The sequence below is a fragment of the Nerophis ophidion genome, linkage group LG05 (assembly GCF_033978795.1).
Source record: "Nerophis ophidion isolate RoL-2023_Sa linkage group LG05, RoL_Noph_v1.0, whole genome shotgun sequence".
In the NCBI taxonomy this organism is placed as follows: Eukaryota; Metazoa; Chordata; class Actinopteri; order Syngnathiformes; family Syngnathidae; genus Nerophis; species Nerophis ophidion.
The window spans coordinates 18,512,313-18,538,548 of NC_084615.1; the positions used below are offsets into that span (position 1 = coordinate 18,512,313).

Below are 26,236 nucleotides of genomic sequence, written 5' to 3' on the forward strand. Positions count from 1 at the left end.
AGGAAAAGAAAGGAAATGTCAACACAACCATGGAAAACAATCTAAACAAAACTCTAAAAATTATAATATGATGAAAAAATTTATATATACATGTACAGTACACGCCAAAATTTGGACACACCTCATTCAATGAGTTTTCTTTATTTTCATGGTTTTAGATTGTCACTGAAGGCATCTAAACTATGCATGAAAGCATGTGTAGATATGTACTTAAGACAAATTGAAATAACTGAAAACATGTTTTATATTCCAGTTTCTTCAAAATAACCACTATTTTGAAGAAACTATAATTAAAAACAATGTTTTCAGTTATTTCACCTTTTTTTTTTGTTTAGGACATAACTCCTACATGTGTTCATTCATAGTTTTGATGCCTTCAGTGACAATCTACAATGTTTAAAAACAATGTTTTCAGTTATTTCACCTTTTTTTGTTTGTTTATGACATAACTCCTACATGTGTTCATTCATAGTTTTGATGCCTTCAGTGACAATCTACAATGTTTAAAAACAATGTTTTCAGTTATTTCACCTTTTTTTTTTTTGTTTAGGACATAACTCCCACGTGTTCATTCATAGCTGTGATGCCTTCAGTGACAATCTACAATGTAAATATCAGAATCACTTAATTAATCCCTGAAGGGAAATTAAAAGTTTCAGCACAATCCCAATCGAGATCAGACAAACATTCCAGGGAGACAGAACAGGATCGCTGACGGGTCTGCCAACATCCGGCGCTCCTTACTAAAAGGTAAGATACAGGTAAACAATGGGAGTGTCCGCCCTGAGATCAGTAAGTCGTGAGTTCAAACCTCGGCCGAGTCATACCATAGCCTATAAATATGGGATGCATTACCCCCCTGCTGGGTAGAATTTTATTAAATGAAACCAGTGTTCTTTTAAATACACTCATGAAAATAAAGGAAACTAAATGAATGAGGTGTCCAAACTTTTGACCCTGTACTGTATACACATTATATATTTATATATATATATACATACATATATACACATATATACATAATATACATACATGCATATATACATATATATACAGAATATACATATAAATAAATATATACACATATACATACACATATATTACACATACACACATATATATATACACACATGCATATATACATATATATACAGAATATACATATATATATATATATATATACATATATACAGAATATACGTATATATATATACACACATATATATATACACACATATATATATATATACACATATATATACACACACATATATACACACATATATATATACACACACACACACATATACATACACATACACATACACATACATATATATATATATATATATATATATATATATATATCCATACATACTACACACACACACACACACACACATCGTACTGCATCATACAAAATAAATCCCTGCTGTTTATATCACACTTCTAACATTAAGGCTGCAGCAAAGTTACCGTGTTTGGGCAGCACAGTATTTAATTTGCCATGGCCGTTTTTTTTTTAGGGTGGATACTACAGTACACAATTGACAGTTTAGCTCTGACTTGTCTATTTTGTCAGAATTGTACGACTTAAACCTTGCAGTGTAAGTCCAGCCGTTGGTTGCATGTGTGTAATCCATATGGTAACATGATCACTCTTTGTGTAGGCCTTAGTGGGCGTGTGGTGGCGTTCCCACGCTGAGGTGGGAGGAAGAAGGCTACCTCCTGGGTGGTAGCAGCAGGCCCTCCCAACACTTACTTACCCTATTTGACTCAATCATGCCTGTCCGGGCGTGGAACTTGACCGTTTTTAACCTGGCCCGTTCTTTTTTCTCCACCCTGTTAAGTGCACATGAACATTTTATTTTTGTAGGGTGCAAAAAAAAAAAAAAGGTGAAAATGTTACCTTTTCTTGCTTGGAATGACCCCAATCTGCTCGCTCTCGCCATGAGGCGTCACAAGCCTCGCCTGCCACCACTCGTCGTCGGACGCATTTATGACATGGAGGATGTCGCCATAAGAGAAGCTTAGCCCTTGGCTGGGTAGGCAGCTGTCCCTCGTCCGGTCGTAGTCAAACAACGCTCTGTGAAGACAAGACGCTGACCTTTACCAAGGTGTGCTGTCATCGTGTATTGTGATGTGCAACATACACACGTCACCTCTATGCTTCTTTTAGGACAGGGGTCGGCAACCTTTGCCACTCAAAGAGCCATTTTGACCCGTTTCACAAAATAAAGACAACAACAGTAGCCAAAAAACTCTTTTGAAATTTAAAATGAAATAACACTGCATAGAGGTTTTTTTTTGCTTTGTGCTATGTTTAAACCAGCGGTCTCAGACACGCGGCGCTCACCTTATTATGAAAGTTAGTGCGGCCCGCGAGTTTTGTATGAATGCCGCTTGACAGCATCACACTTGCCAAAAATGCTGCATGACAGCATCATACTTGCCAACTTTTTCAATTTTTCCGGGAGACTTACGAATATCAGAGCAACTAGTCTCTTGAAAGTCTGCTGATTTTCACCCCAACAACAACAATATTGGCGTGCCTTCATGTCAGTGCCTTAAGCGCCCTCTACATCCTGTACCAGTAGCTTGTTGAATGCTGATTCTGCAGACACATGTAAGTGACTGCAAGGCATACTTGTGCAACAGCCATACAAGTCACACTGAGGGTGGCAGTATAAACAACTTCAAGACGGTTACAAATATGCGCCACACTGTGAACCCACCCCAAACAAGCATGGCAAATACATTTCGGGAGAACATCCGCAATGTAACAACATAAACACAACAGAACAAATACCCAGAATCCCATGTATCCCTAACAACATTATACACACCCCGCTACCAACAAACCCATGCCCCCTACGTGCGTCAATTTTAGGTGGGCGGGGTTGAGGGGTGGGGTTTGGTGGTAGCGGGGGTGTATAATGTAGGCGGAATAGTTAGGGATGCATGGGATTCTGGGTATTTGTTCTGTTGTGTTTATGTTGTCTTACAGTGCGGATGTTCTCTCGAAATGTGTTTGTCATTCTTGTTTGTTGTGGGTTCACAGTGTGGCGCATATTAGTAAGAGCGTTAAAGTTGTTTATATCACAACCCTCAATGTTGAGCAAGTATGCCTTGCTGTAAATTACGTTTATCGAGAGGGGCCGCATGTTACATGTGACAGGTCGACACGCAGACAGCAGGGTGTAAAAGCGGGCGCGACGACATGTTTAAGAGGACGTTAAAGGTATTGTCATCATGGCTTGCCCTCAACGTTGTTGTCCGGGTAAAAATCTGAGAATGTAAGCACCGGGTGGTTCCCGAGAGGCACTGAAATCCGGAAACCTCCTGGAAAAATCGAGGGGTCTCCAAGTATGCAGCTGAGCCACATCAGAGTGATCAAGAACGGCATGCGGCTCCGGAGCCGCGGGTTGCCGACCCCTGTTTTAGGATAAGGGTGTCAAACTCATTTTCATGTTGATCCACATCGCAGATACCAAAGCCCTTGGAGGGCTGCTTCTAGGGTTGGCCGATATGGCCTTTTATTAATATCTCCATGTCACAATACACCATATATATCTCCATATTTTACCTCAGCCTTGAATGAACACTTGATGCATATAATCACAGCAGTATGGCGATTCTATGTGTCTACATTCAAACATTCTTGTTCACAACTAAGTCAATTGACCAAAAGTGTACTTATTTAACAGCCTTTTTCTAAAATGTCTCGGTATTTTTGGGCCATGTCACGATACACGACATAAATCTCCATATTTTGCCTTAGCCTCGAATGAACACTTGATGGATATAATCACAGCAGTATGATGATTCTATGTGTCTACATTCAAACATTCTTCTTCATACTGCATTAATATATGCTACTTTCAAACTTTCATGCAGAGAGGAAAATCCCAACTAAGTCAATTTAGCAAAAGTGTATTTATTAAACATTTATTAAGCAATGGCATAAACATTCATGTCATTTCCAAACAGAAAGTGCAAGATTGTCAGAGACATTTTAAAACAAGCTATGAGTGCACTTTTGTGCATGATGTCACTAAGATGACATGTCAAAATAACACTAAAGTGCACATTTTGTACAAAATACCTCTACAAAAGTTTAAAAAAAATAAAGTGCACTTTTGTGCATGATGTCACAAGATATTTCAATAACTGTCAAACAAAAATGAGCTGAATATCAAACAGTGTATGTCCTTCGCTATGTGGTAGGTTCCAGTGGACGTTATCTCCTTCTGTTATTGACTATTTTTTTCATACAGTGTTGATGTGGAAATAGTCTCTTCGGCATTTTGTTGGTGTGGCACCGAACGGAGATGTTGACATGCAGAGTTTCAAGCACTCTTCATTCTCTAGCGGGTTTTCAAATGATGCTACATTAGCAGTGGTGCTACTTTTTGTAGCAACCCTTTTGCCGCATAATTGTTCAACAACTTCCCGCTTGATGCCAAACCACCACCAGACGATGGACTCCGTGCTGTTTTTCTTGGGAATTACTTTTTTCTTTATCCGTAACCAGACTGGCACCTTCTTTCTCTCGTATTACCACCTGCACCGCACCTCTAGCATCACAGCTAACATTACCCATGTCGCTACCTGTCTGCTCCGCCGGAGCGTGGGACGTTGCACACTTGTCAGTAAGTGACGTATGCAAGAATGTGTGCTTGTTTTATGTTTCTGTGAGAAGGAGAGACAAGAAAGAGTGAGAAGAGCCTGTAGTGTAATCCCCACAGCTAACAGCAACTGCGTGAGAACGTATACTCCAATTTCACCATATAGTCATTTTCTGTATCAAACAGAGACAAACTCGCGATACATCCAGTATATTCCATATACCGCCCAGCTCGAGTTGCTTCATGATAATATAATACAATTTCCAATTTCTTTTATTGTTGTTTACAAACAAACTATTGGAAAACCGGTTTTGGATTTAACAGTCAAAGTGACAATATCAGCTAGTGTAGAATTCATAAGAAAAAGGCTTTGTATGACACAAAGGCAAGAAATACAGTAGGGACACGACTGAGAAGCCACTATTTGGGTTACCTGACGAATTGCGAGGGCACTATCTACTTTAGCCTCCATTCCAACTTTGACCACAGTGTCAGTTGCTATGTAGAGCGGAGCTTTCCCTTATTTTCAGCAGACTGCATTGCAAAATGATTCACCTCTCCTCTTCCACACAGGAATGTGGACGTATACTGTAAATCTCTTTCCTATATGGCGGGTTTTTCTCTGTGCGATATAGAAAATGACTATACGGTGATATTGGAGGATGCGTTCTCACGCATTTGATTTTAGCTGCGGGCATTACACTACAGGCTCTTCTCACTTTTTGTTTCTCCTTCTCACAGAGACATAAAACAAGGGCACCTCCTTACATTCGTCACATACTGTCACGACGTCATACGCCCTCGCGGAGCAGAGAGGTAACGGCATGGGTAAAGTGCTAGCGGTGAGGTGCGAGTGGTAATACGAGAAAAAGAAGGTGCAAATCTGGTAACAAATGAAGAAAGACAAATTAATTCCCAAGAAAAACTGCAGGGGGTCCATCGTCTGGCGGTGGTTTGGCTTCAAGCGGGAAGATGTTGAAAAAACAACTGTAATTTGTCAAGTATGCGGCAAAAGCGTTGCTAAAAAAAGTAGCATTATTGCTAATGTCATTTGAAAAGTCACCCGCTTGAGAATGAAGAGTGCTTGCAACTCCGCATGTCAACATCTCCGTTCAAAAATGCCCAAGCAACCATTTCCACATCAACACCGTATGAAACAAATAGTCAACAACAGGAGATAATGTCCGCAGGAACCTACCACATAGTGAACGACATACACTATTTGATTTCCTATTATGCAGCTCATTTTTATGTGACACTTATTGAAATATCTTGTGTGACATCATGCACAAAAGTGCACTTTATTTATTTTAAACTATTATAGTGGTGTTTCGTACAAAGGGTGCACTTTAATTTAGTGTTGTTTTGATATGTCATCTTAGTGACATCATGCACAAAAGTGCACTCATAGCTTGTTTTAAAAAGTCACTGACAATCTTGCACTTTCTGTTTTGAAATGACATGAATGTTTGTGCCATTGCTTAATAACTGCTTCATAAATACAATTTTTGTAAATTGACTTAGTGGTTATTTCCCTCTCTGCATGAAAGTTTAAAAGTAGCACATATTAATGCAGTATGAAGAAGAATGTTTTAATGTGGATACATAGCCTTGAATGAACACTTGATGCATATAATTACAACAGTATGATGATTCTAAGGCAAAATATGGAGATATATATGGTGTATAGTGACATGGCCTAAAAAAATAAAAGGCCATATCGCCCAGCCCTACCTTCATGCTTGTTTTCTGTCAAAATTAAGATACATTAATCAACAAAGATGAAATAAAGTTCATTCCAGGCAATCGCGGGCCACAAAGAACAATGGGGCGAGCAGGATGTGGCCCCTGGGCCTGGACTTTGCCACCTGTGTTATAGGACTTCTGAATAAGGAGGAAACTAACAATCATTTAAGTAATTTAGTAATTTGTTCGATGAATTAATTAATCGAACAAAACACACTTACAGCCCAATTGTATTTTAGGGAAAACAGTTGAAATAAAGATTTGTATGACGACCTCTGTCCCTTTTCCTTATGGATGACATGAAATTACATTTAACAGGAGAGCATCAGCATAAACATACTATATAAAAAATAAGCAACTAAAAAGCAAGTATAATACATGTAAGAAATAAGAACCACACTAAAGAGAAAAGCTCGCTAATAAAGAATGATAATGCATTAGAGCAATGGTTCTCAAATGGGGGTACACGTACCCCTGGGGGTACTTGAAGGTATGCCAATGGGTACGTGAGATTTTTTTTTAAATATTCTAAAAATAGCAACAATTCAAAAATCCTTTATAAATATATTTATTGAATAACACTTCAACAAAATGTGAATGTACGTTCATAAACTGTGAATAGTAATGCAACAATGCAACATTCAGTGTTGACAGCTAGATTTTTTTGTGGACATGTTCCATAAATATTGATGTTAAAGATTTCTTTTTTTGTGAAGAAACGTTTAGAATGAAGTTGATGAATCCAGATGGATCTCTATTACAATCCCCAAAGAGGGCACTTTAAGTTGATGTGTAGAAATCTTTATTTATAATTGAATCATTTGTTTATTTTTCAACAAGTTTTTAGTTATTTTTATATCTTTTTTTTCCAAAATAGTTCAAGAAAGACCACTACAAATGAGCAATATTTTGCACTGTTATACAATTTAATAAATCAGAAACTGATGACATAGTGCTGTATTTTACTTCTTTATCTATTTTGTTCAACCAAAAATGCTTTGCTCTGATTAGGGGGTACTTGAATTAAAAAAATGTTCACAGGGGGTACATCACTGAAAAAAGGTTGAGAACCACTGCATTAGGGCACTGGTCCCCAACCGGTCCGTGACGCATTTGCTACCGGGCCGCAGAGAAACATTAAATAATTCATAAAGGACTGCATTTTCTCCGACTTAACTTTGGCCTGTCCCACTAAACACACCAATAGGCTTGTTTATAGATGTGCAATAAAACTCCTCATCGGAAGTTGACATTTGTTATAACTTTGTGACATGATACAATGCACATTAATGAACATATCATGTAAATAAAGGCTGACTTCCATCCAAAACAAGCCCAGGGCTCCCAATAATTCAGCGTGATAGTGATGTGTAGTTTTCATGCACTGAAAATAATGCCTACATTAAAACCTGTCCGGCAAAAAAGGTTGGAGACCACTGCATTAGAGCACATTTATATATGCCATTTCAAAATAGACAGAAAACATTTAATATGTGTTAATGAAATTAAACAATGGATGTCTGCTAACTGTTTGCAACTCAACGCTAAGAAAAAAGAAATGCTGATTCTGGGTCCTGCTAGACACAGACACCTATTTAACAATACCACCTTAACATTTTACAACCAAACAATGACACAAGGCGACTCGGTAAAGAATGTGGGTATCATCTTGGACCCAACTCTCTCGGTTGAGTCACACATTAAGAGTGTTACTAAAACGGCCTTCTTTCATCTCTGTAATATCGCTAAAATTAGTTCCATTTTGTCCACTAGCGACATGGAAATCATTATTCATGCGTTCGTTGCGCCTCGTCTCCATTACTGTAACATATTATTTTCGAGTCTCCCTATGCCTAGCATTAAAAGATTACATTTGGTACAAAATGCGGCTGCTCGACTTTTGACAAGAATGAGAAAGTTTGATCATATTACGCCTATACTGTATATACCTTTATATACATATATACCTGCACTGGCTTCCTTTGCACTTAAGATGTGACTTTAAGGTTTTACTACTTACGTATAAAATACTACACAGTCTAGCTCCATCGTATCGTGCTGATTGTATTGTACCATATGTCCCGGCAAGAAATCTGCGTTCAAAGGACTCCGGCTTATTAGTGATTCCCAGAGCCCAAAAAAGTCTGCGTTTTCCGTTCGGGCTCCAGTACTCCGGAATGCCCTCCCGGTAACAGTTCGAGATGCTACCTCAGTAGAAGCATTTAAGTCTCACCTTAAAATTAATTTGTATACTCTAGCCTTTAAATAGACCCCCTTTTTAGACCAGTTGATCTGCTGTTTCTTTTATTTTTCTCCTCTGTCCCACTCTCCCTTGTGGAGGGGGTCTGGTCCGGTGGCCATGGATGAAGTACCGGCTGTCCAGAGTCGGGACCGAGGATGGACCGCTCGTCCAGAGTCGGGACCCAGGATGGACCGCTCGCCTGTGTATCGGCTGGGACATCTCGGCGCTGCTGATCCGCCTCTGCTTGGGATGGTTTCCTGCTGGCTCCACTATGGACGGGACTCTCTCTACTGTGTTGGATCCACTTTGGACTGGACTCTCACGGCTGTGTTGGATCCCCTACGGATTGAACTTTCACAGTATCATGTTATACCCGCGCGACATCCATTGCTTTCGGTTCCCCTGCGGTCCTCTCCAAGGTTTCTCATAGTCATCATTGTCAGACATCCCACTGGGTGTGAGTTTTCCTTGCCCTTATGTGGGCTCTACTGAGGATTTTGTTGTGGTTTGTGCAGCCCTTTGAGACACTCGTGATTTAGGGCTTTATAAATAATCATTGATTGATTGATTGACTCTAGCTATTATGTTGGATCCACTATGCACTAGACTTTCACACTATTATGTTAGATCCACTATGGACTGGACTTTCACAATATTATGCCAGATTCACTCGACGTCCATTATTTTCCTATTGGGTTGAGTTTTTTCTTGCCCTGATGTGGGATCTGAGCCGAATATGTTGTTGTGGCTTGTGCAGCCCTTTGAGACACTCATGATTTAGGGCTATATAAATAAACATTGATTGATTGATTGATTGAAATAAAGCTAATGCCAAAGTCATGCAACAGAGTCACTGTTGCATGTTCTGGACTTTGACTTTTTACTTGTTTTCATTTTGTGTCTGCCTGCTAGCTCTGTACACATAGGTTGCTTTCTAGTGACTTGCTGCCTCATCCGTGTAGTACTATTGTGAAATGCCAGCACCGTTACACACTGGAAACATTTCACCACATTGTCTTTTTCAGTTTGAAATGATTCACAAAATGATTGGGTCTTTTGCACCGTTTCCCCCTCGTTAGTACTTGGTTTTTAATGGCAAAAATATAAATTAAACAAACCAAACAAAAAAAAGTGCTTTGCATCCCTTATCAAATTAATTGATGAATGATTTCAGCCCTACTTCTAAACATATTGCTGTATAACTGGGTTGCATAACACATATGCGTTTTTATTGATAGTGGCGCAAATCACACGATGGTCAAGCATCTTGAGCGTAGCTTGAAAACAAGTGAGTGTAGAGTTTGAGCAGATAATGCTGTATTGATGTTCTGTTATGCATGTTTCAATCATTCAGGTAGAGGGATTGGAAAGAGCATAATAGAGTCCCGAAGGAAGCGGTTCATAAAGATTATAAAGTCAGGGAACAAACAAAAGTATGTCGAAGAAATTGTTCTTAAAGATAATCACTTTCATCATCTTGTGGAATACAATCGGACCTCCTGTGTCTGCAGTGATCACTTTGTAAAATGTTTGCAGATTTGATTTGTTTGAAATACTCTGTGATGCGATTCAGTTTATTCTCTACTATATTAGTAGTGTTTGATAGAGCTAAATGTAAAAACAAAAACAAGAGATCACATTAGTTGGTGTTCTTTTGTGGTTGCTATGCCTAAACATAACTACAACAACCTGCTTGTGCAAATAAACTCGCATATTGTGATATTTGGTCCATCCATCCATCCATTTTCTACCGCTTATTCCCTTTGGGGTTGTGGGAGGCGCTGGTGCGTATCTCAGCTACAATCGGGCAGAAGGCGGGGTAAACCCTGGACAAGTCGTCACCTCATCCCAGGGCCAATACAGATAGACAGACAACATTCACACTCACATTCACACACTAGGGCCAATTAAGTGTTGCCAATCAACCTATCCCCAGGTGCGTGTCTTGTACTCCGTATTTTCTTTTTCGATTTTCATAATAGAAACTAAAACTTAGTTGTTGCCAAGCGCTTTATTCAACACGGAAGACCGTATTACAGAGTACATGATCACATCTTCGGTGCAATTTATTAGCATCAAGAAAATATCCTTAATAGTATTAATAAAGAAGATGAATATATGTCTCGTAGGCTTACCAGCATATACTGATATCTTGATATTGCTCGCAAATATTGCTGAACAACAGGGACACCTACAGCTAAATAATGAGACAAAATATGAACTTCACAGCATAAAAACAGGAGGTGAGACTAATATTTGTACCAGGAAATCAACTGTTGCAGTTTTCGATAAATGTATTTACTTGAACAATGCACACAAAAATAGCATGACCTTATTTTGTAACAACAGCTGCAGTACCCCAACACATTGGCTTATAAAATAAATCTTGGCATAGCCAACCTGTTTCCCATACGTTCACGTATTAGTGGTGACCTGCCACGGATACATTTGGACTGCCACAAGGCTGGCCTTCAAGTACATTCTTAACATCTTTGTGCACTTGTGTCATAATACAAAATTACACTATGACATCATTCAGAGCCCCATAACTATAAACAAAGTGTTTTACTGTGGACAACACAAACCATCCATTTATAAGTCTTCTTCCGCTTATTCTGGGTCGGGTTGCAGGGTCAGCAGCCTAAGCAGGGAAGCCCAGACTTCCCTCTCCCCAGCCACTTCGTCCAGCTCCTTCCGGGGGATCCCGAGGCGTTCCCAGGCCAGCCGGGAGACATAGTCTTCCCAACGTGTTCTGGGTCTTCCCCGTGGCCTCGTACCGGTCGGACGTGCCCTAAACACCTCCCCCGGGAAGTGCTCGGGTAGCATCCTGACCAGGTGCCCGAACCACTTCATCTAGTTCCTGTTGATATGGAGGAGCAGCGGCTTTACTTTGAGCTCCCCCTGGCTGGCAGAGCTTGTCACCCTAAGGGAGAGCCCCGCCACCCGGCGGAGGAAACTCATTTGGGCCGCTTGTACCCGTGAGGTTGTTCTTTCGGTCATAACCCAAAGCTCATGACAATAAGTGAGGGTGAGAACATAGATCAATCGATGAATTGAGAGCTGAGCCTTCCGGCTCAGCTCCTTCTTCACCACAACGGATCGACTCAGCGTCCGCATTACTGAAGACGCCACACCGATCCACCTGTTGATCTCACAATCCACTCTTCCCTCACTCGTGAACAAGACTTCAAGGTACTTAAACTCCTCCACTTTGGGCAAGATCTCCTCCCCAACCCAGAGATGGCACTCCACCCTTTTCCGGGCGACAACACTAACATTGATGCTAATTCTATATAACAAAAAACTTTGTCCAATTTTTTTGAGACTACTACTAAAAGACTAAAACAGGGGCAGTGCTGTTTCTAACTTCAACTTTTTGTACTTGCGTAATCAGTAAATATGATGGCAAGGCAAAATGTAGCCTGTGGCAACAGAGCGTGAATCTGCAGTAACGAATGGCCAACCGCAATAAACAGTTAAAAAAAACACACACACTATTGCCACACACACAAAAATTGAATTCCACCCAAACCACGACGACTGTCAAGTTTCCGACTACACCGGGCGGGAAAAAAAGTGTCAGAACCTGTTGAGAAAGCATGCATACTAAACAATGTCATTGCACTCTTTGTATTAGCACGTCCTTCGGCTTTGTGACACCAGCGTTCCACTAAAATACACAATCTTTGTTGTCAGTCTAAACGTGTCGCCATTGTCAACTCGGCAGTAAGCATACCTGCTTTACAGGTTTCAACTCAAAGTGACCGACAAGGCTATCCCTAGGACGTCAGGTTTTTTGTTGCTCTATATAGATTTGATGAAAAACCAAACCATCTGGGTTTCGCCAAGCCTGCCGCTGTTCTGTAAATAAAGCGTCCACATAGGGCTGATGAGTGATTATGCGGCTCACCGTCTCAGCCCGTGTTCCACACCGCACCGCAGTGCTCGTGCACTTTTGTTTTGTTTCGCCCATTTTAAAGCTCACCTTGCAGGCTTAACGCCTCCGCATTCCTGAAGCTGGGCTTGGAGGACATGCATCAGCTGGATAACTAGACAGCTTTTGCAGCATTGCTGCGGTCTTAGTCACTCGCACAGGAGCAGGCTCATACGGGTCTGTATATACAGTATGAGTGCGACTGGACGAAAAATATCCAGCTAGTCAAGTATTGATTGACTCTTGCTTTAGTGAACTGCATCCAATAACTTGGCCGGAGCAGAGTTGCATCACACAAGGCTTTAACCTTGCTCACCACCAGTGTGACTCACGGCTTTCATGAGCCTCCCCCGTAGAACAAGTGCCACTGTCCGTCTACAGTGCTAGTGAGAGCTTAGAACTGCAACTTTTGTATTTGAGCTTGGAACAAGGGATGATGTTGGTTAAGAAATAATTGATGTCGATGCCATTATCGAACCCTTTTATCGACCAATTCCTTATCCTTGTACCTCATGGAACCCCAGCACCTACACAACTCTCAAATCTAGACTCCTAACATCCCAGATTAAGCTAGTCAGGTTACTTCTAGAGCCCTCCACCCCAGAACACACCTCACTCCTACTCACTTCTCCAAAGTGGGCTGGCTCAGAGTGGAGGACAGAGTAAAACAACTTGCACTGAGCCTTGTCTACAAAATTTGCTACACCTCCCTGATACTGAAGTACCGTATTTTTCGGACTTTAAATCACAGTTTTTTTTCATAGTTGATTGACTTGGTGCGACATATACTCCGGAGCGATTTATGTGTGGAATTAACATTACCGTAAAATATAAAATAATATTATTTATCTTATTCGCCGAAGAGATGAAGAAAATGTCAGCAATTGTCACACACACATCAGCCAATAAGAATTCGGTGGAGGAGGGTCATGGCAGAAGTGCATTGTAGGTCATGGAATGCTAACTGCTATATGCTACTGCCGTAGCTATTAAAATGGATCATTTCATCGTTGGCGGTAACTTATAAAAACTGAGAAGGGCTGAACAAAAATGGCACCGAAAGAGAAATCATGTACTGCAGATTACAAGCTGGACGTAGTGAAATATGCAGCAGAAAACGACAAGAGGAAGCGACGCATACCTTTGGAGTTGGCAGAGTTGCTTAGAAACGACATCGAGGAAGATTTCATGGGATTTATCGATTAGGAGTGACAGATTGTTTGGTAAACGTATAACATGTTCTATATGTTATAGTTATTTGAATAACTCTTACCATAATATGTTACGTTAACATACCAGGCACCTTCTCCGTTGGTTATTTATGCCTCATATAACGTACACTTATTCAGCCTGTTGTTCACTATTCTTCATTTATTTTAAATTGCCTTTCAAATGTCTATTCTTGGTGTTGGATTTGATCATATAAATTTCTCCCAAAAATGCGACTTATACTCCAGTGCGACGTATATATGTTTTTTCCCTTCTTTATTATGCATTTTCGGCCGATGCGACGTATAGTCAGGAGCGATTTATAATCCCAATGTCAAACTACTTCCAGAACATAAATGACTGCCATAACCACAACACCAGGGGGAGCTCCACAAACCACGTTAAACCCAGATTCCGATCTAACAAAGGTCTTAACTCATTCTCCTTCTACGCCACATTAATATGGAATGCACTCCCAACAGGTGTAAAAGAAAGTGCATCTCTAGCCTCCTTCAAAACCGCACTAAAAGAACGCCTCTAGCCAGCTACAACCCTTGCCTAACCGCCTCCCCCCACCACATCCCACCTCCCCGGATTGTAAATAATCAAATGTATATACTTGTTCTTATGCTTTCTGGCCACCGCTTGCTGTAGTTATCCCACAAAGTGAGACCTACACTGTTTCAATGTCCATTTCTCAGATGATGTAATTGTTGATGACTGAAGTATGCTGATATCAATCCAACCTAACCTCCCCTCCACATCTCGCCCCCCGGATTGTAAATGTAAATATTCAATGTATATACTCCGATGATTAACTCGTGTGATGACTGTATTATGCTGATAGTATATATTTGTACCATGAATTGATTTACGTGGACCCCGACTTAAACAAGTTGAAAAACTTATTGGGGTGCTATCATTTAGTGGTCAATTGTACAGAATATGTACTGTACTATCTACTAATAAAAGTCTCAATAAAATAATCCCCTCAATTCTCCCCAAAAATTGATTATTATTAACATAGACAATATAACATAAATCCATAAACGTGGATGCATATGCAAAAGTGAAATATACTTATCTGTACAGTAATCTATTTACCGTATTTTAAGTCGCTCCGGAGTATAAGCCGCACCGGCCGAAAATGCATAATAAAGAAGGGGAAAAAAACATAAGTCGCACTAGAGTATTAATCGCATTTTTGGGTGATTTTTATTTGATAAAATCAATCACAAAGAATAGACATTTGAAAGACAATTGCTGATATACACCTAGTCTCTAACATGGATGAGATTAATATTATTTGATATTTTACGGTGATGTGTTGATAATTTCACACATAAATCCGCTCCAGATTATAAATCGCACCCCCGGCCTAACTATGAAAAAAAACGCGATTTATAATCTGAAAAATACGGTAATTATATCTGCACCTTATTGCTTTTTTTATCCTGCTCATGGAACAAAATTCTGTTCTTATCTGTACTGTAAAATTCAAATTTGAATGACAATAAAAAGGAAGTCTAAAATCTACAGTTGGTCGCTACATCTATAAGTGCAAGTTAAAACTCTACTATACAAAGTGAAAGCCATTTATCAACAACACCCAGAAATGCAGCCGGCTTCGCTGGGCCCGAGCTCATCTAAGATGGACTGTTGCAAAGTGGAAAAGTGTTCTATGGTCTGGCGAGTCCACATTTCCGATTGTTTTTGGAAACTGTGGATGGCGTGTCCTCCGGAACAAAGAGGAAAAGAACCGTCCGGATTGTTATAGGCAAATCATTGTATTCTGGTTTTATACAGTATATGAATTACACAACGTGCCAACTTCACTGGTTTGGGGTTTTGTACATGGACTTACCGTATTTTTCGTATTATAAGTCATACCGGCCGAAAATGCATAATAAAGAAGGCAGAAAAACATAAGTGGCACGTGATTATAAGTCGCATTTTTGGGGGAAATTTATTTGATAATATCCATAACAAATGAGGGGCTGTCTGGGTTGATACGCCTTTTCAACACCGTGTGGAAGTCTGGGACATTGCCGAGGGAGTGGCAGACTGGGGTGGTGGTTCCCCAATTCAAAAAGGGGGACCAGAGGGTGCGTGCTAATTACAGGGGTATCACACTACTCAGCCTCCCTGGGAAAGTTTACGCAAAAGGTGCTGGAGAGGGTCAGGCCGATAGTCGAACCTCAGATTCAAGAAGAGCAATGTGGATTCCGTCCTTGTCGTGGAACAACTGACAAGCTCTTTACTCTTGCGGGAATCCTGGAGAAGGCCTGGGAGTATGCCTATCCAGTCTACATGTGCTTTGTGGATTTGGAGAAGGTGTTTGACCGTGTCCCCCGGGAGATCTTGTGGGAGGTGCTGAGGGAGTACGGAGTGAGGGGAATCCTGCTGAGGGCCATCCAATCTCTGTACAACCAAAGCGAGAGTCGTGTCCGGGTGCTTGGATGTAAGTCGGATCTGTTTCCAGTGGGGGTTGGTCTCCGCTAGCTCTGCGCTCTGTCACCTATTGGTGCACAGTCAACAACCTGGCCCTAAACACCTTCAAGACCAAGGAGCTTGTCATAGACTTCAGGAGGAATAAAACGGACATCCTGCCCCTGATCATCAGCGGTGACTGTGTGGAGAGAGTCTCCGACTTCCGCTTCCTGGGAGTCCACCTGGCCGACAACCTATCCTGGAGCACCAACACCACGGCTACCATCAAGAAGGCACACCAGAGACTGCACTTCCTGAGCATACTCAGAAACAACTACCTCTCTCAGGAACTGCTGGTGTCCTACCGGTGCTCCATTGAGAGCATCCTGACATACTGCATCTGCGTGTGGTTCAGCATCTGCAAGGCCGCAGAGAAAACGGCGCTCCAGAGGGTCATAAAGTCCGCCCAGAAGATCATCGGATGCCCCCTCCCCTCCCTAGCTGACCTGTACAGCTCCTGCTGTCTCAGGAAAACACAGAGCATCCTGAAAGACCCATTCCACCCCGGGCACTGCCACCTAGAACCGCTACCCTCGGGCAGACGCTATAGGGTGCTAAAAGCGAGCACAAATATACTAAAAAACAGCTTTTACCCAAGAGCCATAGTAGCATTAAACAGGCACTGAGTGAGCACAATGTGTCAATCATGTCCATGTGTCATGTTTTAAATGTTTGTATTTTATTTCCGGACTATAATGTGCAATAATGTTATATGTATGTGTGTATATGTATTCATATGTATGCATATATGCATCTGTGTGGATATATATACATATAAATAGATACATATGTCATTTCTATCTTTTTTACTATTTATATTACCATATTGTATATGCACCTTAGGGGATCTGCTCCAATTTCGTTGTTCTTTGAACCTGTTCACTGCTATAATGACAATAAAACTCTATTCTACCTATTCTGTTTGTGACTTTCATGGACAGATTTCTAGGCTGAGTCGTGACCATGGCGGAGAGGGTATACATCTCGGGGGGCTAAAGGTTGTATCACTGCTTTTTGCAGATGATGTGGTCCTGAAGGCACCTTCGGTTCGTGACCTTCAGCTCTCACTGGATCGGTTCGCAGCCAAGTGTTCAGCGGCTGAAATGAGGATCAGCATCTCCAAATCTGGGGCCATGGTTCGCAGCAGGAAACCGACGGTTTGTACAGTCCAGGTAGAGAACGAGACTCTGTCCCAGGTGGAGGAGTTTAAGTATCTCGGGATCTTGTTCATGGATGAGGGAAAGCTGGAGAAGGAAATCAGCCAGAGAATCGGAGCAGTATTGCAGTCTCTCTGCTGCACTGTTGTGACGAAACTAGAGCTGAGCCAGAAGGCAAAGCTCTCGGTCTACCGAGCTATCTGCATTCCTACTCTCCCCTATGGTCATGAAATGTGGGTCATGACCAAAAGAGTAAGATCGCGGATACAAGCGGCCGAAATGAGTTTTCTCAGAAGGGTGGCTGGCATCTCCCTTAGAGATAGTGAGGACTGATGCAATGTGGAAAAGTATTCTGTGGTCTGGCGAGTCCATATTTCAAATTGTTTTGGAAACTGTGGACGTCATGTCTTCCGGAACAAAGAGGAAAAAACCACCCGGATTGTTCTAGGCCATGGGTGTCCAAAGTGCGGTCCGCAGCTAATTGTTTACCGGCACGCCACACATTCTGGAAATGCCATTTCAAAATTAAAAAAGAACAATAAAAAAAGTGTAATGAGGTGAAATCTAAGGAAAAAAAGTTGCAATGTTGACACAAAGCTGCCATGCAAGCTGTTTTTTCTTTTGTCTTTCTATATTTTTCTTTTTTTGCCATTGCTAAAAAAAAAATAAGGACAAAAAATCCATATTATAATGAAATATTTTCAAGGCTCCAAGTTTTCAAATATTTCACTTTAATTATATATTGCATATACTGTGTAGTTGCCACATAAAAACATCAAAGTTTTCTTTGACAAAAGCGCATAAAACAAACAAAAAAATAGTTCAAACGTAAAATCGACCGAAATATCTGAAGTTGATCTCGTAACTTAAGTGTTGAGAGTAAAAGAAAAACCTAATAAAAATGTACCACTTTATAAGTGGGGCACCTTTTGGATCCCAAATATAATTATTGTTTTTTTATTTAGCCTTTCACTGTGATTACCCAAAAATATTAAATAATTAAAATCAATTGTGTCCTTCATTATTGATCTTTTAGGCTCTAATTACTAAATACTGCATATTTCAGTTTTACTATAAAAAAAACTAAGCTGTTTTTGACAGAAAAGCCATAAAACCTTATTTTTTTATTACTTTATATCAACTAGAAGTTGATATAGAGATTTACTGTAAGCGTTAAATAATAATAAAAAAATAATATGACTTATTTTTTAACATTTTAATGACTGAGACCCTTTATGGTCCACGGGACCCCTAAAGGTAAAATAAATAAAAATTCCATATATTTTGTTATCATTTGAAAATAAAAATATAAAAATGGCCCCCACATGCTTTAATTTTTTGTGTACGGCCCTCAGTGCAAAAAGTTTGGACACCCCTGTTCTAGGCAAATCTTTGTATTCTGATTTTATTTACGAATTACACAACGTGCCGACTTCACTGGTTTTGGGTTTTGTACATGGACATACGTCCTTTTGAAAAAGCTGCTGCCTTGATTGGTGTGGGGCCTCAAGTCCTCGTGCATGCAGTGTGGAAGTGCCTGACAAGCTTGGACTGGCCTTCCAGCACACTCTTGTGGAATGTCCTCACTGGAGAGGTGTTCTCATAAAGTGAAACTGCTCAGCCGCCGCTATTCTTAAATGGCGGTGGGTGGGATTGTGGTGCAGTGTGACTTCCAGCCACAGTTGTAGTCAAGAATGTAAAAGCGTGCACACTCGAGACCCTTTCACTGCCACTGTATCAGCATGAATGGAAAATATTTGCTCGGCACCAGTGACCAGTCACAATTCTGTGTTTGCACTAGTAGTTTATTGTATGAGTAGCCTGGCGTGAACTCACTTTTCAGCATTTAGTCTTCTCCAGGCAACAGTGTGTCTGCTTTTGACAGCTGGGCTTTATCCCACCACCATTTACACAGGAGGGTTTTTTTTTGTGCAGTATATTGACGTCACACACACACGGACGGAGGTTGTGAGTGCAGGTACGTTACCTGACATAGAGAGAGCGTTTCTCACTGGTGCGCAGGGAGCCGGACCCCGAGCTCATGCTGCTGTTCATCATCTGCTCCCTCAGGTCGTGGATCTTGGACTCAAAGCGACTGTACTCTGGAACAAAACATAACACACACACGTTGTTTAAAAACTCTTCCAAAAAAAAAATAATAATAATAAAAAAAGGTACTCAAACATTTTCCCGGGGTTGGTAATCACATTATTCCAAGTCAAAATTTGCTAAATTGCAATACCTTTTGGAAAAGAAAAAAAAAAACCCAGCGGTGCAGAAAAAGAGTCTTCTTTATCAATGATTGCAATGCAAAATATTAGAGATGTTTGATATTATATAAACATATGAATGTCACATCCCCTCTCCATCCACATTATTTACAGTCAAACGAAACAACAAAAATGCAACAAACACGCCGAAATATTAATGTGAAGGGTAAAAAAAAAAATCCCACCTACAATCTGATGTCACTTTTTTTGTAGAACTTTGTTGCAAAAATCTACTTCCGCGTCTGACCCTGACACCCACAATTAAGGCCGCTCTGGAAACGCTGTGTGGAAACGCTCACCACACACACGGCTTGTTGCCTGGTCTGAGCTGCTGTGACTGACATTACCATAGTAATTAGTATATAATTTAAAAGTGCAGATCCCAACCATTGAAATACTTTGTATAGTTGAAGACTTCCGGTCATTAGATAACATGACTGCACACCATAATGGCAGCCTTGATATGCCCAAGTCTGCTTTAGAATGTAATATGGGAAATTATCGTTTTCAAAAAGTAAAATTCATGAGTTTTTAAAATGCCGCTGTACGGAGTGGTACACGGACGTAGGGAGAAGTACGGAGCAGTTGCGCCATCTAGTCATACTTGCCGCCAACCATCCCCATTTTCCCGAGAGACTCCCGCATTTCAGTGCCCCTCCCGAAAATCTCCCGGGTCAACCATTCTCCCGATTTCCACCCAGACAACAATATTGGGGGCGTGCCAGCCCAATCACATAATATCTACGGCTTTTCACAAAGACACACAAGTGAATGCAAGGCATACTTTGTCAACAGCCATACAGGTAACACTGAGGGTGGCCGTATAAACAACTTTAACACTGTAACAAATATGCGCCACACTGAGAACCCACACCAAACAAGAATGACAAACACATTTCGGGAGAACATCCGCACCGTAACACAACAGAACAAATACCCAGAAACCCTTGCCGCACTAACTCTTCCGGGAAGCTACAATATATCACCCCCCCAAAACCCTGCCCACCTCAACCTACTCATGCTCTCTCAGGAAGAGCATGTTCCAGATTCCAAGCTGCTGTTTTGAGGCATGTTAAAAAAAAAAAATGCACTTTGTGACTTCAATAATGAATATGGCAGTGCCATGTTGGCATTTTTTTTTTCATAACTTGAGTTGATTTATTTTGAAAAACCTTGTTACATTGTTTAATGCATCCAGCGGGGCATCCATCCCTTCCATCCATTTCTACCGCTTATTCCCTTTTGGAGTCGCGGGGGGCGCTGGCGCCTATCTCAGCTACAATCGGGCGGAAGGCGGGGTACACCCTGGACAAGTCGCCACCTCATTGCAGGGCCAACACAGATAGACAAACAACATTCACACTCACATTCACACACTAGGGCCAATTTTAGTGTTGAGACCTTTGACGGTATAACATATGTGGGGGTTCGTTGGCCGGTTTGTCACGACCGTCCAGCCAAAACCAAACATTGGACGTCAAAACTTTTTAGCCACGGTTAAAGTAGACAAGTGTGTGAACAAAATGAGACGTTAAGCACCGAGCTATGTGAAAGTACGGATGAGCTACAAGGAGGTAATCTTGTCTTTTTGGCGTTTGTCTCAGAGCAATCGTCCATTAAAATAGTATGTACCAATTAACTTGGCCCATTTTTTTATTTATTCGTGAATAGAGTTGTCTTGATAATTCGAAATGTTCCTCATTTAAAGTACCCCCATTGGCGCGTACGAGACCTTTGACGGTATAAAATATGTGGGGGTTCGTTGGCCGGTTCGTCAAGTAGATGACCATCCAGCCAAATCCAAACATGGGACGTCAAAACTTTTTAGCCGGGGTCAAAGTACACAAGAGTGTGAACAGAATGAGACGTTAAGCACCGAGCTATGTGAATGTACGGGTGAGCTACAAGGAGGTAATCTTGTCTTTTTGGCGTTTGTGTCAAAGCAATCATCCATTAAAATAATATGTACCAATTAAATTGCCCAATGTTTTATTTATTCTGGAATAGCATTCCCTTGATAATTCGAATTGTTCCCCATTTAAAGTACCCCAATTGGTGCTTACGAGACCTTTGACAGTATAACATATGTGGGGGTTTGTTGGCCGGTTCGTCACAATAAGCGAAAGAGTAACCTGCGGAACTATAATAATAAAAGTTGAAGTATGAGCAATAATAATATGGGCTGCTAGCATTTCAGCAGGCCCATAATAATAGAAAGGTTGACTGAACCCTTACACAGATCTGACTAAGCATGCATCGACGTCCCATGTCAAGTAATTAATTATACAAATTCATTAGGTTTAACATGGGCTATTTACGGTGGAAAAGAGGTGAGAAGGCCACCGACGACTTTGAAGGCGTGATCATCTGTCATGGGAGTTTAAATCTAGGGAACAGGGCTGTGACGAATGTCTGCACCTGAGCCGTCTCATTTAGAATGTTCTCATTAGCCCACCGTGCCATGCGCTGCTGGAACAAGCTCCACCACCCCAGAATGCAAACAAGAGCCTCAGATGTGGCTGGAAAAACAAAGCTGTGTCTGTCACACAGAGGAATGTGCTAACTATTGAGTCAGTCTTTAGGAGAATACTAGAACCTCCAACTTGCAACTGGAGGTGGGAATCTATGGCCAAACCACGATTTCATTCCAATCCGGAGCTACGATTTGATTCAAAATCGATTAGTGATGCATTTTTATTTATTTTGGTTTCATTAAATAAACATCCTACTTGCAACTTTAAAAACAGTGCATTTGTAATAAGAAACTTCCACCACATTTAACATTTGGGGAAATGTGTGCAAAACTGGACCATAAGTGCTCGATAATAAAGGAGCTGGTCCGATCACTCTGTGAGGTGCCTCGCTACGGTCAGCCACATTTTAGAAATGTCTGCATTACTTTATTTACCATATTTTCTGGACCATAGGGGGCACCGGATTATAAGGAACACTGCCGATGAGTGGGTCTATTCAGGTCTCTTTTTTTTTATATACAAAAGGTGCACCGGATAATAAAGCGCATTAAAGGGGGGTCATATGATTTTTTTCTAAATGTAAAAGACTTCCTTTTGGTCTAAATCAGGGGTGTCCAAACTTTTTCCACAGAGGGCCGCACACGGAAAAATTTAAGCATGCGGGGGCCATTTTGATATTTTTCATTTTCAAACCATAACAAAAGATATGGATTTTTTTTTTTAATCCTGAGGGCTCCTGGAGAGCATAGAGGGTCTCAGTCACTAAAATGTTAAAAATAAGTCAAATTATTATTTTTTATTTAATGCTTACAGTAAATCTCTATATCAACTTGAGGTTGATATAATAAAGTAAAACAAATAAGGTGTTATGCCTTTTCTGTCAAAAACAACTTTGTTTTTATAGTAAAACTGAAATATGCAGTATTTAGATAGATATATAGATAGATAGATAGTACTTTATTGATTCCTTCATGAGTTCCTTTATTTAGCAATTGAAGCCCTCAAAGATCAATAATGCAGGACACCATTGATTTTAATTATTCAATATTTTTGAGTAATCACAGTGAAAAGTTAAATAAAATCGTACTAAATATATTTGAGATCCGAAAGGTTCCCCACTCATGAAGTGATGCATTTTTATTAGTTTACACTTAAATTTCAAGATCAACTTCCGATATATCTGACGATTTTAAGTTTCAACTATTATTTTGTTTGTTTTATGCTCTTTCGTCAAAACGATGTTTTTATATGGCAACCACACAACATATGCAATATTTGTTCCACATAAAATATTTTAAAGTGATAATTTTTAAGTAATAATTCATCATAACTGATTTTTTTGTCTTTTTTTGAGCAATGGGGAAAAAAAGAAAAGACAAAAGGGAAAAAAAACTGCCTGCATGGCAGCTTTGCGTCAACATTGCCACTTTTTCTCAATAGATTTCACCTCATTCCAGTTTTTTTTAAATGTTTTTTAAATTTTTCCAATACTATCAATTTTGCAATTTTTGCAGAATGTGTGGCGGGCCGGTAAACGATTAGCTGCGGTCCGCAAATGACCCCCGGGTCGCACTTTGGACACCCCTGGTCTACATCAATGTTTTTCCAACCAAATTAGTGTGTCGCGGCACAGTGGTTGGAAAAACATTGGAGATACAGTCTGGTGTTTTTTTTTTGCAAACCAGTAATTAAAGTCTGCAAATGATGTGTTGTTGTGGAGTGTCGGTGCTGTAACCGTGTAATACTCTTCAATATCAGTAGGTGGCAGCAGGTAGCTAATTGCTTTGTAGATGTCGGAAACAGCGGGAGGCAGCGTGCAGGTAAAAAGGTGTCTAATGCTTAAACAAAAAATAAACAGAAGGTAAGTGCCCCTAAGAAAAGGCATTGAAGCTTAGGGAAGGCTATGCAGAACGAAACTAAAACTGAACTGGCTACAAAGGAAACAAAAAACAAAATGCTGGACGACAGCAAAGACTTACTGTGGAGCAAAGATGGCTTTCACAATTCCACAATGTACATCCGAACATGACAACGTCCCCACGAAGAAGGATAAAAACAAAGTAGATGCAAGAAATATCACTCAAAGGAAGACATGAAACTGCTAAAGGTAAATACCCAAAAAAAAAGCCACCAAAATAGGTGCGCAAGACCAGAAGTAAAACACTACTCAGGAAAACGGCAAAAAATTCAAAATAAGTCACAGTGTGATGTGACAGGTGGTGGAAAAGGACATACACTATTTCATTTCCTGTTACGCAGCTCATTTTTATTTGACAGTTATTGAAATATATTACGTGACATCATGCACAAAAGTACACTTTATTTGTTGTAAACTATTGTAGTGGCTTTCTGTACAAAAAGTGCACTTTAATTTAGTGTTGTTTTGATATGTCATCTTAGTGACATCATGCACAAAAGTGCACTCATAGCTTGTTTTTAAAATGCCTGACAATCTTGCACTTTCTGTTTTGGAAATGACATAAATGTTTGTGCCACTGCTTAATAACTGTTTAATAAGTACACTTTTAGTTGTGATTTCCTTCTCTGCATGAAAGTTTAAAATGTGCATATATTAATGCAGTATGAAGAAGAATGTTTGAATGTATACACAATCATCATACTGCTGTGATTATATGCATCAAGTGTTCATTAAAGGCTAAGGCAAAATATGGAGATATATATGGTGTATCGCGATATGGCCTAAAAATAAGATATTAATAATGGTTGTATCGCTCAGCCCTATAGTATCATTACATAAACGGTTAATTGGTCTCATTAAAATAATGGCAATAATATCCGTGCCTCCATCCATTTTCTACCACCTGTCCCTTAAGGGGTCGTGAGGAAGTGCTGGAGCAAATCCCAGCTGCACATGGATGAAAGGTGGGGTACACCAATATCGTTTATCTGCAATAATTTGTAGGTCAACGTATCGTCAAGCAAAAAGTGTTACTGGCCCAGGCATACGGTATTCTTGCAAATACTTGCTGTGCTTTTCCTACTTTGGGAGAAGTGTGCCATAAAAACAAGGAAAAGGCGTGCAGGCCTCATCATTTAATTATCACTGTGGGGAACTCGAGGGAGTTACAGTACATGCGACATCAAAACCTCAATTTTCTAGGTTTTGCAAAGACGCCACAAAAAAATCCAATTGAAAATGCAAAATACAGAGGAATGAGGTCTTGTACATTTTGCAGATTTTTTCGAATCACGTTAGCATTACAGTTGTGTGTAGAAGCTTTTTAGCCAATTTCGAAATAAACGTAAACGGACAAATATCTCAGGTTGGTTCCATAATGGATCAATGGAGCCGGGCCCAATGAAGCTATATAAATCTATTTAGACTTGAGTGACGCTTTAGATGCGTCTAAACGATATGAAGGTGCTGGAATATTTCATGCTATTATTCACAGGCAGCCTAAAGTGAATCCTTTATTATTCACAACAGAAACGTGTACAATATCTGATCCAGTTTCGATCTGATGATTTACATTTGTGTGTTATTATTGTATGCTGCAACCCCAATGTCCATATATTTCATTTAGCTTTTTTTTTAATGTGGCGGCGTATTTGCCTTTTACGTCAGAAATGATTAATTAAATCAACTAAGTATGTAATAAGTTACATGTAAATGATGTTACTGTGTACATTCATTGTATGGTTTCTCTCATTTCAGAAAGAAACAAGCCAGCATTAGCGACTTGGTACAAAGGAAGGAAGGTGTGCACACCAAAGCAAGCGGCTGCATTGCTCGCGCCCAAAGGCAAAACCTAGTAACTCACTTCTAGCTGATTTTGAGAAAACAAAGGAAAACCAAACTATCTTGATGCTGTCTTACAAAGATCTACAAAGTCATCAAACGTATATATGTTTTCTTGAGCTTTCATTTTCTTGCCGATTGATCCATGGATTGAATCTGCTCTCATGAACGTCTGCCCTTTCTCCAGATATTTTATCACAATCTAGGGTGGGCCCCATTCTGCGTTTGCACATTGGGCAAGAGCCGTGTACAGCGTCCAGTTTTTATTTTGACCTCCACAGTTATCTGCCCAAAAGAGAATGCAAGGGGAAGAATCAAGTACAATA

The 26,236-nt window shown here is 40.3% G+C and overlaps 1 protein-coding gene across 13 annotated transcripts in view; it reads right to left on the bottom strand.

The window, feature by feature from the left end:
- The window catches only part of dlg3 (discs, large homolog 3 (Drosophila)), a 216,508-nt gene that overhangs the window by 42,115 nt on the left and 148,157 nt on the right, over positions 1 to 26,236 (bottom strand). For all 13 annotated transcript variants that reach the window (XM_061900276.1, XM_061900282.1, XM_061900283.1 and 10 more), the window contains 3 exons: positions 19,394 to 19,508; positions 1,910 to 2,086; positions 1,767 to 1,842 (listed from right to left, as the gene is read on the bottom strand). In XM_061900276.1, coding sequence (XP_061756260.1) covers positions 1,767 to 1,842; positions 1,910 to 2,086; positions 19,394 to 19,508 — 368 coding nt within the window. The remainder of the gene's footprint in view (positions 1 to 1,766; positions 1,843 to 1,909; positions 2,087 to 19,393; positions 19,509 to 26,236) is intronic.